Consider the following 15946-nt stretch of genomic DNA (forward strand, 5'->3'; position numbering starts at 1 on the left):
GGAGAAAACTAAAGCTAATTTTGTCCTTGCATATTACGTTGATTAAAATTTGGACAAATGCTAAGTACTTGCTTATCCCTCATAGCACTGATTTTAATTTTGCGTTTGCAAAATAATTTACTCATCAAGAAAAATGAAGACTGAAAATCATAGATTCCCAATCTTATTTTGGAGGTGGTATTTTTACTACATGCAGAGAATTATCTTTTGGTGCTGTGATCAGGTGGGAATTTACTGTAATATTTTTATGAATCCTATGTGTGCCTTAGTTTCCCCTCTATCTTGCATGACTAACCAGTGGAGAAAAAGAACTAAGTTGCCCTCAGGGCAGGCTAAGAGACTGGGGGCGGGGGGTGGGTGTGTCTCTCACCTAATTATTTGAGTCTGACTGGGTCATTAAAAAAAGGACTGGCCCCAGGATCTGGGAGCCACAAGTAGCTCCCTTGCAACTCCCCTTCTCAGGTGCACATAGCTTCCGACCTACCATATTTTGCTATCTGGTCACAATTTAATTATTTATTTGATGATAAACGATGCTATTAACCCAACCAGCCTGTACTCAATTCACGTTGTTGGATTTTTTTAGAATCCACAATGCAGTGTTCCTTTGACTAATTGTCTACAAATTCATAATAGCCACAAACTTACTTGTTATTTTTGTCCCTTTTATTTGATTTCCGAATACTGAATGTTCTCAAACATACATTTTAAACAATTTAAATTCAGTACATGTTTTAATTATTTTATAAATATAGTATATGCACATTGTTTATACAGCCATTATAATATATTCTAAAACTTTCATGATCCTTAAGTATCCTTCCCCTTTTGGGAGATAGATGGTATATAATTTGGAAACAAGTTAAGTTACCTTTTTTGTTACTATCATGTCTTAGGCCTAGATTCAGGGATGAAGATGCTTAAGTCCTATTGAAGTCATGTGCTTAAGGCTTTCTTAAATTGTGTCATTATTGAACAGTAAATCATGTCATAATATACTGTGTCAACAGAAAGATACTGTATAAATGGCATAGCTGTGTTCCATCTCTCTCTGTTGCTCCATCACAGATTTGCTCAGTTCACAAGTTAAAAGATGTATTTCCTCTCCCCTCCCTGCCCTCACTGCCAGCTCTGCAAGCTCGACTTAAGATCTGAAAATCAAATTGTGCTCCTGTATGCTCATGCACCAAGAGTAAGATGTCTGCAAGACATATTCAGCCCGATCTTATACCCATGCAACCCCACAGTATAAAGGAATGCAGTATCTGGCCCTGAATTTGGAACTTCACTTACCACCTTCATCGGGGAGGACTTTGACCAGTGCCTCCCCCAGCCTTGTGATCCATGTCACCTCACCACATTTACACAGAGTAGGGGCAGAGGTTTCACAACTGTGCTGAATCCCTGGGGAAGCCAGGGTCTCAATCCCAAATTATTGCTGTATTAGTGTGATTAGAGCCCTGTAACCCACACTGAAACCTGTTAAATCCTTGTTATGCAAGAGTGGGAGGTGGGTACTCATAGAAAATCAAGGTTGGAAGGGACCTCAGGAGGTCATCTACTCCAACCCCCTGCTCAAAGCAGGACCAATCCCCAATTTTTGCCCCAGATCCCTAAATGGCCCCCTCAAGGATTGAACTCACAACCTTGGGTTTAGCAGGCCAATGCTCAAACCACTGAGATATCCCTCCCCCAGGAGTCCATCACGTCCCTCCCTAGTGTATAATTAATAAAGTTGAAGCCTGCAATTTAAGCCCATCCCATGTTGTCCATCATTCATTCTCCTGCATGTTCTGATCAATTCAGTTGATATTGTTCAAGGCAAAATTAAAACCAGTCCTTCTCTCCTAGCTATGTTGCCCCTGCAGTGCCACCAGAGTAAAAAGCATGCTGATGTGACTCTGAATACACACTGGAAAAAAATCTGAGAACGAAGACAACAGTTTTACACACACTTTTTGCAGTAGAAACACACTTTTAGAAGTCCATGAAGTTTTAATCATTTGATGACTAAATAACACTAAAACCAGGGAGATTAATCCATGTGTGCAATGAAGTTTTGTGTATGCGTTATGCTATTTCCCCCATATATCTTGAGTCTGTACTCAGAATATATGAGGAATGGTGCTCATTCAAAAAAAATTACTGGATATATCTAGACTTGTCTACAGGATACTTTTGTCCATTCAACTTTATAACTACAAATTCCAATCAACGACAAAAGTAAATAAAAGGAAAGTTTAAAAAATGTTTACAACAGATAAAGGAAAACAACAATTAATAGGACAGAAAATGGTCAATTTATTTTCCTGTATACTTAAGAGGTCAGGGCATGCCAATGTTTTCTGATGTACGATCCTACCATTTAAGAAAACATTCCATAATTTCATATAACTCTGTCCAGAAGAATTAACTAAAGTAAATAACTGCCATATCAATCCAATGGTAAAGGTTACTTTGCTATGCTAATGAAATCATAAATACTCAAATCACAAAGTATGCTGAACCGAAATTGGCAAATTTTTTCATTGAAATAAAGAAAGGCAAACTAATGCATTGTGAGATTTTCTGGAGGCAGTGTGGTCTAGTGATCAGAGAAGGGGTCTAAAATTTTATATCGATTTTCTCTGTGGACTTGGGCAACTCACATATTGACATGCACATACAATCTAGAAATTTAAAAAAAAAAATCAAGCAAAGCAGAAGAGTCTGTACATTCTCTGCTCTTTTACAATGTCTCTATTCCCAATGGCAATACTGTGAATAAGATCTACTAGCACTTACTTATCTTTCCCCTTTCCTTGTCTCTTCATGTGCCCCATTCCCTCTTCAGCAGAAGAGGAGTGCCACCTTGAATGATCACTCTTGTGCACTGCTGTAATTTCTGCCATGCCAGCAATATCGAGGAATTTCATACACAAGAATTCATACACTTAAAAGACAAATCTGAATTATCTTCCCTCTTAAGCAAGAACAAAAACATGGAGTGGCATTAAGAAAGTGAGATTCCCACCATATCGGACCAAATTTAAATCCAGATCTAAAATGCTTAACCTTTACAAACTGGGATAACTGTCAAGATAACTGTCAACTGGTCTCACAGCTTGAACTGTGCATCTTTAAATTCAATGCTTTTCTATTGTAGCTGCATACTCATGACTTGTTAATAAATATGACATGCACATCCAGGTTTCCCTTTTTGTTTTCTCATTTCTCTCCCCAACCTTGAGGAACCATTTCCTTTCAGACGGTATCTATTTTGGTGTTTGAGACACAATCTACTCCATGCTGGGAGTTTCCATATCCAAGACTGCGACTAAGATTTTGAAAAATTCAGGTGCCCCCATTTTTGGATGTACTCTGAGACATTTTAAAAAGACCTGATTTTCAGAGGGTGGGTGCTCAGCACTTTCTGAAAATCAGGTAATGTATCTCAACCCAGGCACCCTAATTTCAAGCACCCATAATCAGTCACTCATGAAAATCTTGGCCTACATAATTAGACTCCTTCATAAACTATGGATCCTATTAAGTGTCCATTGAAGTTAATAGGAGTTTTGCCACAAGTGTGAATGGGAGCAGGACATACCCCTAAAAATGGTGGGTCAGATCCTCTCCCCTCAGTACTGCAGGTAAAGCAAGGGTTTGGTCACCCAATCCTGCAGATCACTTCTGCAACCCACACATATCTTGGTGGGATCAATGGAAGCACAAGGCCGCCGACATGAAGAGCTTGTTCCTTCACATCAGCTCATTCCTCAACTATCGGTCCCTGACACTGTAGCTCTATTGGAGCTATACACTGCCCTGGACACCACTCTCAAAGTGATAGTTGTTGTTTCCATAGCATGGAGAAGGTTGTACAGAAAAGTGAATATATATGTACATACAAAATTTAAAGGTTTCTGTTGATCCCTACTGGAGTAAGTTGGAGGATGATGCTTGTCATCCCAGCCTTACCCAGTCCCATCCCTGGACCACAGAAGGCCCTATGCAAGCTCAGAGACATGTACAATTGATCTTCTCCAACCCCAGCTTCCAAGCAGAAAGGGCAAGATCATGCATGTCAGTATAATTTCTTCCATCAGGACACCTCTTCCAGTAAAACGTGAACTGTCAGCCACAGCATTATTCTGCTTGATCAGAAATTTATATTTTAAGAAGACTTCACTGTACTCAATTCAGAATAGTACAGCTCATCAACAACAAAATGTGTTTCTTATGAGAAATATCAGTTACTTCACCTGCTAAGCCACCATACTAAATCAATTAAAGCACACAATATTGCCCAGGCTGACAGGAAAACCAGTTCACAATTACCAGTCAGAAGAAAGTCAGGAATAGCTCAAAAGTGATACTTCACTACAGAGAGAGAGAGGAAGTCAGTTTACCAGCATTTGTGGCCTGATCTGCATACCTTCAGTAAGCTCTTCAGGCTGGGATCATCTAGTACTCTGTGTTTGTACAGTGCCCAGCATAATGAGGTTATCTTGGTTGGACCCGTCCGACTGTAATAAACATGACTGAATGATAATACCACCCTGCCATTATACCTCAAGCCTGTCCTGGAAGGACTTGTCCAAGGTCACACAACAAGTCAGCAACAAAGCCAAGATTAGAATTTAACAGTTTGTGACTCCGACCCCTATGCTCATTCCTGTACACCATACTGCCTCTCAATATGGGATCTAGAAGTGAAAGGTTCTTTATTCCACAACCAACCCTCTGAACCCGCCAGTGCCTTCCACACAAATCAAAGGCCCAGTTCTACTAGATTTACACAAGTAGTAATATGGAAGTCAGCAGAACCATTTGCAGGACTAAGGGTTGCAGGATTAGGCCTCAAATTCTGATTTTTACATCTAACAATCCTGGATTTCTAATCAGTTTCTCAAAATGCTTCAACAATTTCAAAAGCAATGCCAAGTATTTTTTATTTATGTTCCTGTACTGCCACCTAATGTATCAAAGTTGCAAGAAGGCAAAGTAAGCTACTGAATTTGTCTATTTATAACCCTAGAGAAAAGCAATAGTTTATTTTATAAATGCAAAATGCCTTGCCTTACGCAAACACTATACTGGATATTTTGTTCTTGTTTATAAATATAACCCCAAATCCACAAAACACATTTCTATTCTATAGCCTACCTCAGTAGTTATGTCTGTTTTTAAACTATGTATACAATCTTTATTTCTACAACCTTGAAACAAAGAACTAAAACATTGTACTTATATATATATATATATATATACACACACACACACACACACACATATACATAATATATTATAACACTGTGAGTATGTAAGTATCGAAGTTACCCTAAAACTAAGTTAATAATATTTAGCAAGTCAAAAAAGGTCTGGAAGACAATTTTAATGAATAATCTCACTCGGAGTGGGGGAAGAAAATAGAATTACTAGGCAGGGCCTAATTTCTGCAAAATTTCTGAATTTTAGGGAAAAAAAGAACATTTGGTTTCATTATGGGGTCAGAGCAGTAATAACTCAATCATATAACAGCATTATGTCTCCACTACGCCTTCAATTGCTTTAACTGGATGAAAACTATAAGAAAACAAGAACATTTTTTAAAATAAACTAGTTGGCAAAATGAAAGGGTCTTTATTTATAAACTATATCTAATCCTACTTCATTCTTAAATTCATTCTCAAACCAAAAGATTTCCCAATTAAAGCAAGAACTAAATACTACCAATCCTGAATGTTCCAAAGCTTAGAGGTGCAGTAACCCATGATTGCCAACCCAAAGTGTTCAAAAATTTTGAGCAAGGTTTCAAAGATGATGAGATTAGCTAAAAATCATGAGATTTGCTAAATGAAATAAATAAAATAATAATACTAATGAACCCGGTCACATTTTCAATCTTTCCTCTGCAACCATGAAGGCTAGAAAATATTTTTTAAATGAAACCTGAGATTCTCAGGTAACCACATCAATATAAGAACTGGCACTATAAGAAAAACACCAAATATCGGAAGATTTGTGATAAAAGATCCTAACAGTGGACAACACTGAGTTATAAGGAAGGCAGTAGAGCTTAGCAGGTAGAGAACTGGTCTAGGGCTCCAGAGACATTCATTCTATTCCTGGCTCTGCCACTGGCCCCCTTGGTAACCTTGGCCAAGTCACTCCCCAGGCTCCATGTCTCAGTTTCTCCATCTGTAAAACCGAGGTAACAATACTTTCTTCTTTCTGACTACTAGAAGCTGGGACTGCACAACCAGATCACACAATAAATTGCCCTGTTCTGTTCATTCCCTCTGAAGCACATGGCACAAACTACAGCGAGAAGACAGGATACTGAGCTAGATGGACCATTGGTCACATGTTCTTATCACAATTCTTAAAGCCAAGACATCACACATGCTTTTTGTTTCCTAACCACAACCATTTCAGGAATTAAAATTGACAAAAAGATAATGATTGGTCTGGAAATAACAGATCAGATAGTTCCCCAGTTTATATGGCTAAGGCTGGAAAAATCATACAGCAATGGCCTTTTCTAGAAACATACAGGTTGCTTTTGGGTTTGCTAGTTTTTGTTGGAGGCGGGGGGAGGAAGAGAGAGAATAAAAGGGGCTATTTGTGTCAGACCTCAGCAAATAAAACTGGGGGTTCATCCTTGACTCAGGATAAATACATACAGGAGGCAGAAAATTCCACCAATTCACACTCATGAAATTTACACTGCACATTTCATCAAGCAGAAGGGGTGCCACCCTGTCAGGGCAATTGCCCTTTAAATCCACAAATCACACCCTAAGATGTGTGTGTGACATTGCACTCTATATGATTTTATGAAAATATGCTAATGAGTTTGAATATAATGTAACTGAAATATGCTTCATGCAAAAGGTCTCTTGTAAGGTATCATTACAAAGCTTATAGTCTACTGAGTGTGGTCATCCTATTTGTATAAATGTATCACTCTTGTATCTGAAACTAGAAATATGACATACAACTCTGAGGGCCTACTGTAATTATGCAAAGTGTGGGGCATTAATGGTGGTTTGGAATCTTGATGGCTCCCATTACCCAGGACAATTGACTGTAGATGGCTCTGTTTTACTTGCAAGTCTTCCTGTATACCTGTGTGCTGGCAAGTGAGTAATGAAGTCTTACAGTGACATGTGATCATGTCACCTGAACAGGAATCCATCTTTAACCTGGTGCTTTTCCACTGAGAAGGAGGAGTAGGAACCCAGAGGGACAAAGGATTCCCATCTTATGCAAAAGATATACAAGAGAGTGGAACAGAACAAAGAGAGGCAGCCATCATGAGGAATCCCCTAGCTACCACCTGAGCTGGAACAAGGGCTGTACCAGGGGAAAGGATTGTGCCCAGACTAGAAAGGTGTCCGGTCTATGAAAGAAACTTATTGAAACATCTCTAAGGGTGAGATTTTATCTGTATTCAGTTTTTATTACTGTACTAGACTTAGACTCACGTGTTTTGTTTTATTTTGCTTGGTAATTCACTTTGTTCTGTCTGTTACTACTTAGAATCACTTAAATCCTACTTTCTGTATTTAATAAAATCACTTTACTTATTAATTAACCCAGAGTATGTATTAACAGCTGTGCATCACTCTCTATCAGTGTTATAGAGGGCGAACAATTCATGAGTTTACCCTGTATAAGCTTTATACAGGGTAAGAAGGATTTATTTAGGGTTTGGACCCCACTGGGAGTTGGGCATCTGAGTGTTAAAGACAGGAACATTTTTGTAAGCTGCTTTCAGTAAAGCCCACAGCTGTTAGGGACGTGGTTCAGACCTGGGTCTGGGTTTGCAGCAGGCTAGCAGGTCTGGCTCAAACCAGGCAGGGCACTGAACTCCTAAGCTGACAGGGCAGGAAAGCAGGAGCAGAAGTAGTCTTGGCACATCAGGTGGCAGCTCCCGGGGTTTCTGTGATCCAACCCGTCACAGTGTGTACCTCAGATCTGCGGAGGCCAGTACCAACTGTGCAGAGGCCCTATGACTCAGCACTACTTCATGACCTCAACCATGGATTCCATAGTGGCACAGCCCCTTTGGGAGAAATGCTGCTGCTAGTGCCTACCCAGCTGACACCACCCTTACACCACCTCAGGAGAGAGTTCACTGTGCAGAAGGGCATAGAGCTTGTGTTCTTCCACTTCTCCTGTGCACATCCAGATCCCATCTACTAAATCTGGGCCTCCTCTCCTCACAGAATCAAAGGGGGCGATTTTTCCCATAGGATTTTCCAGCTTCTGCCCCATCGGATTTACAAGCTTCTGTGTAGTACGCTTCTCTCCACTGAATGTGACCTCCAATGCTATTACATTTGTTTATGGCCCACACAAAAAATGAGATATTGTTTCTGCTTGAGGTCTTTTATATGTATAAGATCTTTTACGGTTGTTGATCTAGGGTTTTTTCCCCTTCTGCCTTTATTCCACCAGATCAGGGATCAGAGTTATATGCCTTTGCAGAAGGCACATTTTCAGAAGTGAGCATTATTGTACTACAATCCATCCTCTTCACTCGTACCAATAACTGACATGTTTACCTTCATACATAAACATGTCTGCCTACATTGGGAAATTATGCCGTGTTAGTTAGAACATAAACATAAGAACAGCCATATTCTATCAGACCAATGGTCCATCTAGACCAGTATCCTGTCTTCAGACAGTGGCCAGTGCCAGATGCTTCAGTGGGAATGAACAGAACTGGGCAATTTAATCAAGCAATCCATCCCCTTTTGTCCAGTCTCACCGTCTGGCAGTCAGAGGTTTAGGGACACCCAGGGCATAGGGTTGCATCCCTGACCATTTTGGCTATAGCTATTGATGGACCCATCTTTCACTAACTTTTTTTTTTTTTAACCCAGTTATACTGTTGGCCTTCGCAACATCCCCGGCAACAAGTTTCACAGGTCAACTGTGTGTTGTGTGAAGAAGTACTTGCTTATGCTTGTTTTAAACATGCTTGTTTTAAACATTTATTCATTTCATTGGGTGACCCCTTGCAAAGACTGTTGCAACAAATTCATTTAGCTTCTTCTTCAACAGCCGTGTCTTCTCTGAGAGCTCCTTTAGCACCTTGATCATCTAATGACCCCACGGATTTGTTTGGCAGACTTCCTGCTTCTGATGTACGTAAAAAATATTTTGCTCTCATTTTTTGTGTCTTTAGCTAGTTGCTCTACAAATTCTTTTTTGGCCTGACTAACTATACTTTTACACTTGACTTGCCAGAGTTTATGTTGCTTTCTATTTTCCTCAGTAGGATTTGACTTCCAGTTTTTAAAAGGATGCCTTTTTGTCTCTGCCTCTAGTTTGAGCCTCTATTATGGTATTTTTAAAAAGTTTCCATGAAGCTTTCAGGCATTTCACTTGTGACCATTCCTTTTAATTAGCCTACTAATTTTTGTGTAGTTCCCCCTTTTTTAATTAAATACTACTGTGATGGGTTTCTTCAGTATTTTTTCCTCTGCAAGTATGTTAAACATAATTATATAATGATCACTATTACCAAGAGGTTCAGCTACATTCACCCCTTGGACCAGATTGAGTGTGCCACTTAGGACTAAATCAAGAATTGCCCCTCCCCTTTTGGGTTTCAGGACTAGCTCCTCCAAGCAGCAGTCATTAACGGTGTTTTATACTTTGAAATCTCAAGCAGTTTCTTGGCATCCGTAATTACAGGCTGTTGTGTGACATGTGCTTAAGGAAATCCAGTGAGAGACAAACAAACCACATTATCGTTTCTTGTTCTGCTTTGCAGAACAGTGTAAACAGGCACAGTCAGTGTAAAAAAGGCAGGTGGCAGAAAGATGGTATTGCTGTCACAAAGGACTTCCTATCAAGGTCAGTTCAAGCAAATCTCGGGCCGAACAACTGGGAGAACGTCTCTTGTCTATAAAGTCCAAGATTCACTGTGTGTGCGCAACCTCCTCCTCCCATCCCCAAACTCCTTGGGAACTTTTCTATTAAGAAGAATGTTGACCTGATCTTGGAGGGTTTATATTTTGAGTAACATAATTTCTCCTCTAAGTTTAACAACAAGCAGAACAAACAACTGGGTTATAATGCTTATTATAATTATGGGCCTGTTGTATAGTATGAGGCCTTGTGGGAATAGTTATGCTAAAGGCTGGGATTTAGCTGAAATCTTGTAGGTGTACTGAGATAACCCTAAGTCATAAATGGGCAGACCTGTGCACCCAAAGCAGAGCTCATCCCTGGACTGGGCCTGGATTTACAATCTTTTGATAGATTAATGGAAATTAAGGAAACATCCAGTCTATCCCAAAGTAGACTGATAACTGTTTCTCAAGCCATCAACTCCAGCTAGAAAATCCTCCACTTTGGAGCAGTTTATGAACCAGGCTTCTCACTTGCCATTGAATCCAGCAACACTAATCTTGTCCATTAGTCTCCCAGACTTAAACTGACAAGGAACAGATGGAAACATGAGAATAGCATTAAATTAATTCATAAAAATGAGGGGAAGGCTTACTCTTAAAATAATCAGTATAAATAAATTACCAGGTTGTTTGTTTGCTTTCCTAACTGATTACTATAATCAAATTGCAGAAAGTTGGAGGGAGTTTAAAGCATTATGAGTGTACCCGAGTGCATATGATCGACAAAAACCTCATTATTAAAAGAAAAAAGGAACTGACATGATGTGTATGTTAGAAACATATCATAACTGATTACTACTGTCATCATTCTTCTCAGTTCTCAACCTGTCAAGGTCCAAATTTGGGGCAGAAATTATGGCATATACTCAAAACAACAGGCGCCAACTTTTCCCGGCACCAGTGGATGCTCGACCCCCGCACCGCCCCGACTCCACCCTTGCCCCCGCCCCCTCCTGCTCTGCCCCCATTCCAACCCCTTCCCCAGAGTCCCTGCCCCAACTCCGCCCCCTCCCTGCTCCTATTGGACCCCTTCCCCAAATTCCCGCCCCGGCCCAGCCTCTTCCTCGAGCGCACAGCATTCCCCCTTCCCCCCCCTCCCTCCCAGTGCTTGCCACCATGAAACAGCTGTTTTGCAGTGGGAAGCACTGGGAGCTAGGGGGAGAAGAGGGGAAGGTGCACTCTGGGGAGGAGACAGAGCGGAGGCAAGATGGGGTGGGGAGCTGCCAGTGGGTGCAGAGCACCCACCAATTTTTCCCCATGGGTGCTCCAGCCCCGGAACACCCACGGAGTCGGCGCCTATGCTCAAAATCAGACACACAAAATATTGCATTAATGTATACAACTCTTTCTATAATCTCATTTTCATGACTCTACTTTTGATGTAAATAATTTCACAATAAAAGTGAGGGGACAAGTAATCTGTATGGATCGTAGATACTTTGAGGTTGAAATGAGGGACATTTGAAAGATATGGTTATAAATTGGCTTGGCAGTATTAAATTTTTGTTAGTAAATGTCAATAAACATTGATTTCAACATTAAAAAAAATAAATGTTGTTGTTAAGTACTGAACATCAGAAGCAGGAAGCCTGCTGAACAACCAGTGGGCCACTGGACAATGGAGTTGCTAAAGGAGCACTCAAGGATGATAAGGCCACTGCAGAGAAACTAAATGAATTCTTTGCATCGGTCTTCACTGCTGAGGATGTGAGGGAGATTCCCAAAGCTGAGCCATTCTTTTTAGGTGACAGATCTGAGGAACTGTCCCAGATTGAGGTATCATTAGAGGTGGTTTGGGAACAAATTGTTAAATTAAACAGCAATAAGTCACCAGGACCAGATGGTATTCACCCAAGAGTTCTGAAGGAACTCAAATGTGAAATTGCAGAACTACTAACTGTAGTCTGTAACCTATCATTTAAATCAGCTTCTGTACCAGATGACTGGAGGATAGCTAATGTGATGCCAATATTTAAAAAGGGCTCCAGAGGTGATCCTGGCAATTACAAGTCTGTAAGCTTGACTTTAGTACCAAGCAAAATGGTTGAAACTATAATAAAGAACAGTATTGTCGAACATATAGATGAACATAATTTGTTGAGGAAGATTCAACATGGTCTTAGTAAAGGGAAATCATGCCTCACCAATCTATTAGAATTCTTTGAGAGGGTCAACATGCATGTGGACCAAGAAGATCCAGTGGATTTAGGGTTCTTAAATTTTCAGAAAGCCTTTGACAAGGTCCCTCACCAAAGGCTCTTATGCAAAGTAAGCTGCCGTGGGATAAAAGGGAAGGTGTTCTCATGGATTGGTAACTGGTTAACAAAGGAAACAAAGGGTTGGTATAAATGGTCAGTTTTCAGAATGGAGAGGTAAATAGTGGTGTCCCCCAGCAGTCTGTTCTGGGACCAGTCCTATTCAAAATATCCATAAGTTATCTGGAAAAAGGAGTAAACAGTGAGGTGGCAAAATTAGCAGATGAAACAAAATTACTAAAGATAGTTAGAAACCGGGCAGACTGCGAAGAGCTACAAAAGGATCTCTCAAAACTGGGCAACTGGACAACAAAATGGCAGATGAAATGTAATGTCGATACATGCAAAGTAATGCACATTGGAAAGCATAATCCCAACGATACATATTAAGTAATTATTGTCAGACACTCCCTACTGTTCGCCCCCTCCCTAATTTCCCATATCTATGAACATTTAAATTGGTAAAAATCAGGGAGAACTGCTTAATTTTTTTTTTAAATCAGAGAGCGAGGTTTATTTTTATCTAAAAAAAAAAAAAAATCCAATTCTGCCAACCCTAGACATAAATCTCATCCTGCCTTTACCACAGCTCTTCCTCTCACCCTCTGTCACTGCCGCCCCGTCGTTGTGACTGGCCAATAGCACAACTCAGCACGGCAGTGCCCTTCCCTGCCCGCCCCGCCTGCTCTGCCGAGCCCGCCCGGCGCTAGATACAAACTCCTAATGGCCAAAAACCCGGGCTGCAGGCGCGCACCAGGCTCTGGGCTGCAGCCCGCCCTGCAGCCAGGGCGGCGCGGAGCGGGGTGCGAAGAGGCCGGGCGGGCGGGGCTCCCGTCCCGTCCCGTCCCACACACGAGGCCCGCGGCCGCCAGGGCTGCGCAGGGCGGGAGCCGGGCGTGGGGTCTGGGTCTGTAACGCGAGGGTCGCCCCGGGCTGGCCCTGCGCAGGGCAGGCTCCGCCGCACGCGGCTCCAGCAGGGGCAGGAGCGGGTGGGTGTGTTTGCGGGCAGCGGCAGCGGGCGGGGACGCGGGAAAGGCGGCTGGGGGCTGCCGGAGGACCGGGCCCGGCTCGGTACCTGCGCAGGCAGCGCTCGCACACGCCGCCCAGTCGGTGCTTGGTGACGGTGCAGGCGAAGGGTTCGGCCCGGTACAGCAGCTCGCCGGGCCGCGCCCGCTTCAGCGCGCGGAGGCCGCTGCCCCGGCCCGGGCTCGGGAACTTCTCCAGCCGCCCTGGCTCCATGTCCCGCGCCGCAACCGCCTTCGGCCGCCACGTGATCCGGCCCCAGTAGCTGCCGGAGCCATCTTTGGTAAGGGCAGAGACCCGCTTCCCCCCCCCCCCCCCCCCCCCGCCCGTGCCCTCACCTGCCTGGGGCCTAGCAAGGAGAAAAGCCCCGCCCTGCGGCAGGCTGCCGGTGGGGGCGCAGGGCGAGGAGAGCCCCAGCCCCAGCCCGCCACAGGGTCCGGGGACTTGCTGTGGTGCCTCGAACTGACGGGGAGGGCTGGACTCTTCCCTTCCCCAAGGATGCTGGGGAGGGTCTGGTCTCCGCGCCCTGCAGGCAGCTACCAGCGGCCTGGTATCCCTGCCCACCTCCCCCACTGCCCTGAGCGGAGATGTATTTGGGGATAGTCTCGCTATAGATTTATATTAAAAATAATATTAATTATCAGGACGTGGCCAACGACCATGTGATCACTTTGCTCATATGTTGTACTCCTTCCCCCTAGCCGGACTGTTGGCTTTTTAGAGTGTAAGATCAGGGCCAGGAGGTACCATTTGTGTTTGCACACTGGAAGTTGCTAACAGAAATGAACAAAAATAAACAATAATAAAATGGAACATTTACCTCTTGAGTGAATAAATGTAAGGGAGGAATGGGGCTTTGCAGTGCCGTTATCAAGAACCATGATACAGAAAAAAGTGAATAGAAACAACAGAAAATGCACGCACTGAATAAATAATATAACTGCAGAGTACCGGATATAATTTTTCCATGATTTTCCATGAAAAACATAAGTCATAGGAATAAAGCTTTGTTGTTTCATACTTCCCAGAATTCACAAGAAGAAGCACAGCTTTAAGGAACTAATCTCCACTTAAATTATGTAAAATTGTCAAGTGTGACAATATTCAGATTTTTTTTTTTTTTTTGTAGCTCATGATATTGTATTTGCATTCAATAATCAAACACTCCTATTTGGTATTTGATCACATACTTTTTTGGGTATTAATTATGGCTGTACTAAATAAATCATGAAATTGGTCAGGATGATAGGACTTTCATTAGCACTTTCTCTCAGGCTGAGAATGAGATGGAAACAAAATTACCTGTGAGGTCACCTAGCCCTTCTCTCTTGGCAGATGCAGGATTATGCTCTACAGTGTATATATTTAATAGTCTTTGTCTTTAAATGACTGAAGCAATGTGACTTAGCCATAGTTATAAATACTATTTCAAATATATATTTAGATAATTCAGACAAGATATTGTGTAGGACTCAATGAGAAATGGACTAAAGCAGGGGTCTCAAACTCAATTTACCTTAGGACCAGTGCCAGTCTTCAAATTCTCCCAAGCAGGCAAATAATGTCACTCATGCTGCCCAAAACTACATACACATACCTCCGCCTAAGGCTCTGGGAGGGAGTTTAGGTGCTGGGTGCAGGCTCTGGGAAGGAGTTTTGGGACAGGAGTGAGTGTGTGGGAACAGGAAGGGGGTGCAGGCTCTGGGCTGGGGATGGGAGGATGCAGCGCTTACCTGCAGCTCCAAGGTGGGGCAGGCCAAGTGGCCTCCACGCACTGCTATCCCAAGCACCACCCCCGCAGCATCCCATTGGCCATAGGGGTGCTTGGAGTGGGGGCAACACACAGAGGCACAGCCCCGCGCTGCCCCTGGGCTGTGGGGGCGGCCAGCAGCCACTGGAGCGAGCAGGCAGATGCTGCTCAGCTCCACTGCGCTGCCGGGGCCCCTGTGGGGGAACACCCGGGGGTGGCAAGTGGGGCTAAGGGAGAGACCTGGCCCCAAAACTGCTAGAGCCCCATGGGCCACAATGGGGAGGCTTGCAGGCTGCAGATGGTCTACAGGCTGGGAGTTTGAGACCCCTGGACTAAAGAATCATCCATTAGTCCACATCCAGCCATTGGTAGTTTTGAACAAAATAATTATCATCATTAAAACATAAAAGACTGGCTGTATTGGGTCAGACCAATAGTCCGTCCAGCCAACTATCCAGTCTTCTGATAGTGGCCAGTGCCAGATGCGTTGGAAGGAATGAACAGAATAGGGCAATTTGGAGTGATCTGTCCTAGTCATACCTTCTGGAAATCAGAGGTTTAGGGACACCCAGAGCATGGGATTGTGTCCCTAACCATCTTGGTTCATAGCCATAGATGCACATATTCTCCCTGATATTATCTAATTCTTTTTTGAAAACAGTTATACTTTTGGCCTTCACAACATCCGCAGGCAATGAGTTCAATAGGTTGACTGTGCATTGTGTGAAGTACTTCCTTTTGTTAATTTTAAACTTGATGCCTATTACGTTCATAAGGTGGCCCTAGTTCTTATGTTATTTGAAGAGATACATAAGACTTTCCTATTCCCTTTCTCCACACCATTCATGATTTTATAGACCTCTATCATATTCCCCCCATTTTAGAGAAGAGATGACTAAGGAACAATCTCAATCTTTTTTATTTCTCCTTGTATGGAAGCTATTCCATACCCCTTACCATTTTTGTTTTCCTATTCTGTACCATTTGCTTATTGTATCATT

At 42.7% G+C, this 15946-nt stretch overlaps 1 protein-coding gene across 3 annotated transcripts in view; it reads right to left on the reverse strand.

The window, feature by feature from the left end:
• SMYD3 (SET and MYND domain containing 3) overlaps window positions 1-13779 on the reverse strand; it is a 675358-nt gene extending 661579 nt beyond the window's left edge. For 2 of the 3 annotated variants that reach the window (XM_043512274.1, XM_038393977.2), the window contains exon 1: window positions 13248-13476. In XM_043512274.1, coding sequence (XP_043368209.1) covers window positions 13248-13411 — 164 coding nt within the window. In that variant the 5' untranslated portion in view covers window positions 13412-13476. Of the gene's footprint in view, window positions 1-13247 lie in introns of all 3 variants that reach the window. The other variant, XM_038393975.2, reaches the window with a different exon arrangement.
• Between the last annotated feature and the right edge of the window lie 2167 nt (window positions 13780-15946).

This window comes from Dermochelys coriacea, chromosome 3 (genome assembly GCF_009764565.3).
Source record: "Dermochelys coriacea isolate rDerCor1 chromosome 3, rDerCor1.pri.v4, whole genome shotgun sequence".
Classification (NCBI taxonomy): Eukaryota; Metazoa; Chordata; order Testudines; family Dermochelyidae; genus Dermochelys; species Dermochelys coriacea.